A 1,368-nucleotide genomic window follows, 5' to 3' on the forward strand; every position below is an offset into this window, starting at 1 on the left:
GAGAAACTAAAAAACCATTAGGTAAATAGAAAGAGACGAAAATGATCGATTATTCCCAATAGACTTTAATCAGTCTATTAGTATGTACACTTTAGTCCAAATAATTAATAATATCCGGACATGGGCCGGTTCGCAGTATAAGAGAAAGAAAAGAGGCCCAACTATACAAAAGGTCCAATAGAACAGAAATGAAAAACCATCCTGGGTTTAAGTCTAATAATTTCCTTACTCTATCATCCCCCCTCAAGCTGGAGGGTGAGTGCACACCCAGCTTACACAAGAGCTTATGATGGGGAACACCTGTCAAAGCCTTGGTCAGAACATCGGCAAGTTGATCTGCAGAAGATACGTGTTTAAGAACAATAAGGCCAGAAGAAAGCACATCCCTCACATAGTGACAATCCACCTCAATGTGTTTGGTGCGTTCATGAAAAACAGGATTTCTAGCAATGTGAAGGGCAGCCTGACTATCACAAAAAATAGGGACATGAGTAGTAATAGACAGCCCCATGTCAGCTAACAACCTTGTTAGCCAAACCACCTCAGCAACAACCTTCCTTAAAGCTCTATATTCTGCTTCAACGGAAGAAAGAGAGACAATAGGATGTTTCTCAGATTTCCAGGAAATAGGGGAATCACCAAGAACCACATAATACCCAGTCACAAACTTTCTGGAAATGGGGCAAGCAGCCCAGTCAGAATCTGCATAAGCCTTCAAGGAGAAATCAAGGGCAGCACTCAGCAGAATGCCTTGGGTAGGATCATTGAGGAGGTATTTGAGAACATGCAAACCAGCCAGCATGTGAGGAACTCTAGGAGACACAAGAAATTGACTGAGATGTTGCACGGAATAAGAGATGTCAGGCCTGGAATGTTGGAGGAAATTCAGCTTGCCAATTAATCTTCTATAGACAGTAGGATCAGGAAGAGCTTCCCCTGAGTCAACAGATAATTTGACATGAGGATCAAGGGGTGTGAGAGCAGGTCTGACCTCTGAACAATGGAATTCAGAGAGGAGCTCCTTTGTGTACTTCTGTTGGTTGATAAGAAACCCCTGATCCACCTTAGAAATCTCAAGACCCAAAAAATAATGGACACTCCCAAGGTCTTTGATCTTGAATTGATGATCAAGGAACGATTTCAGGCTTAACATTTCAGCATCATCATTTCCAGCCAAAAGAAGATCATCCACATAAATAGCAAGAAGGACAATGGAAGTTGTAGTCACTTTGGTAAAAAGAGAGGAGTCATTCTTATTAGGAGAGTAGCCTCTTGAAATGAGAGATTCTGAAAGCTTTGCAAACCATTGCCTAGAAGCTTGTTTTAGCCCATAAAGTGATTTCTTCAATTTACACACTAAAGGAACAT

The 1,368-nt window shown here is 41.4% G+C and overlaps 1 protein-coding gene across 1 annotated transcript in view; it reads right to left on the reverse strand.

Moving 5' to 3' along the window:
- Nucleotides 1–267: 267 nt before the first annotated feature.
- The window catches only part of LOC109222321 (uncharacterized mitochondrial protein AtMg00810-like), a gene marked incomplete at its 3' end in the record, with an annotated part of 2,406 nt that continues 1,305 nt past the window's right edge, over nt 268–1,368 (reverse strand). Inside the window, exon 2 of the mRNA XM_019386685.1 lies at nt 268–1,356. Within this exon, the coding sequence (XP_019242230.1) occupies nt 268–1,356 (1,089 nt within the window). The remainder of the gene's footprint in view (nt 1,357–1,368) is intronic.

This window comes from Nicotiana attenuata, unplaced genomic scaffold (assembly GCF_001879085.1).
Source record: "Nicotiana attenuata strain UT unplaced genomic scaffold, NIATTr2, whole genome shotgun sequence".
Lineage (NCBI taxonomy): Eukaryota > Viridiplantae > Streptophyta > Magnoliopsida > Solanales > Solanaceae > Nicotiana > Nicotiana attenuata.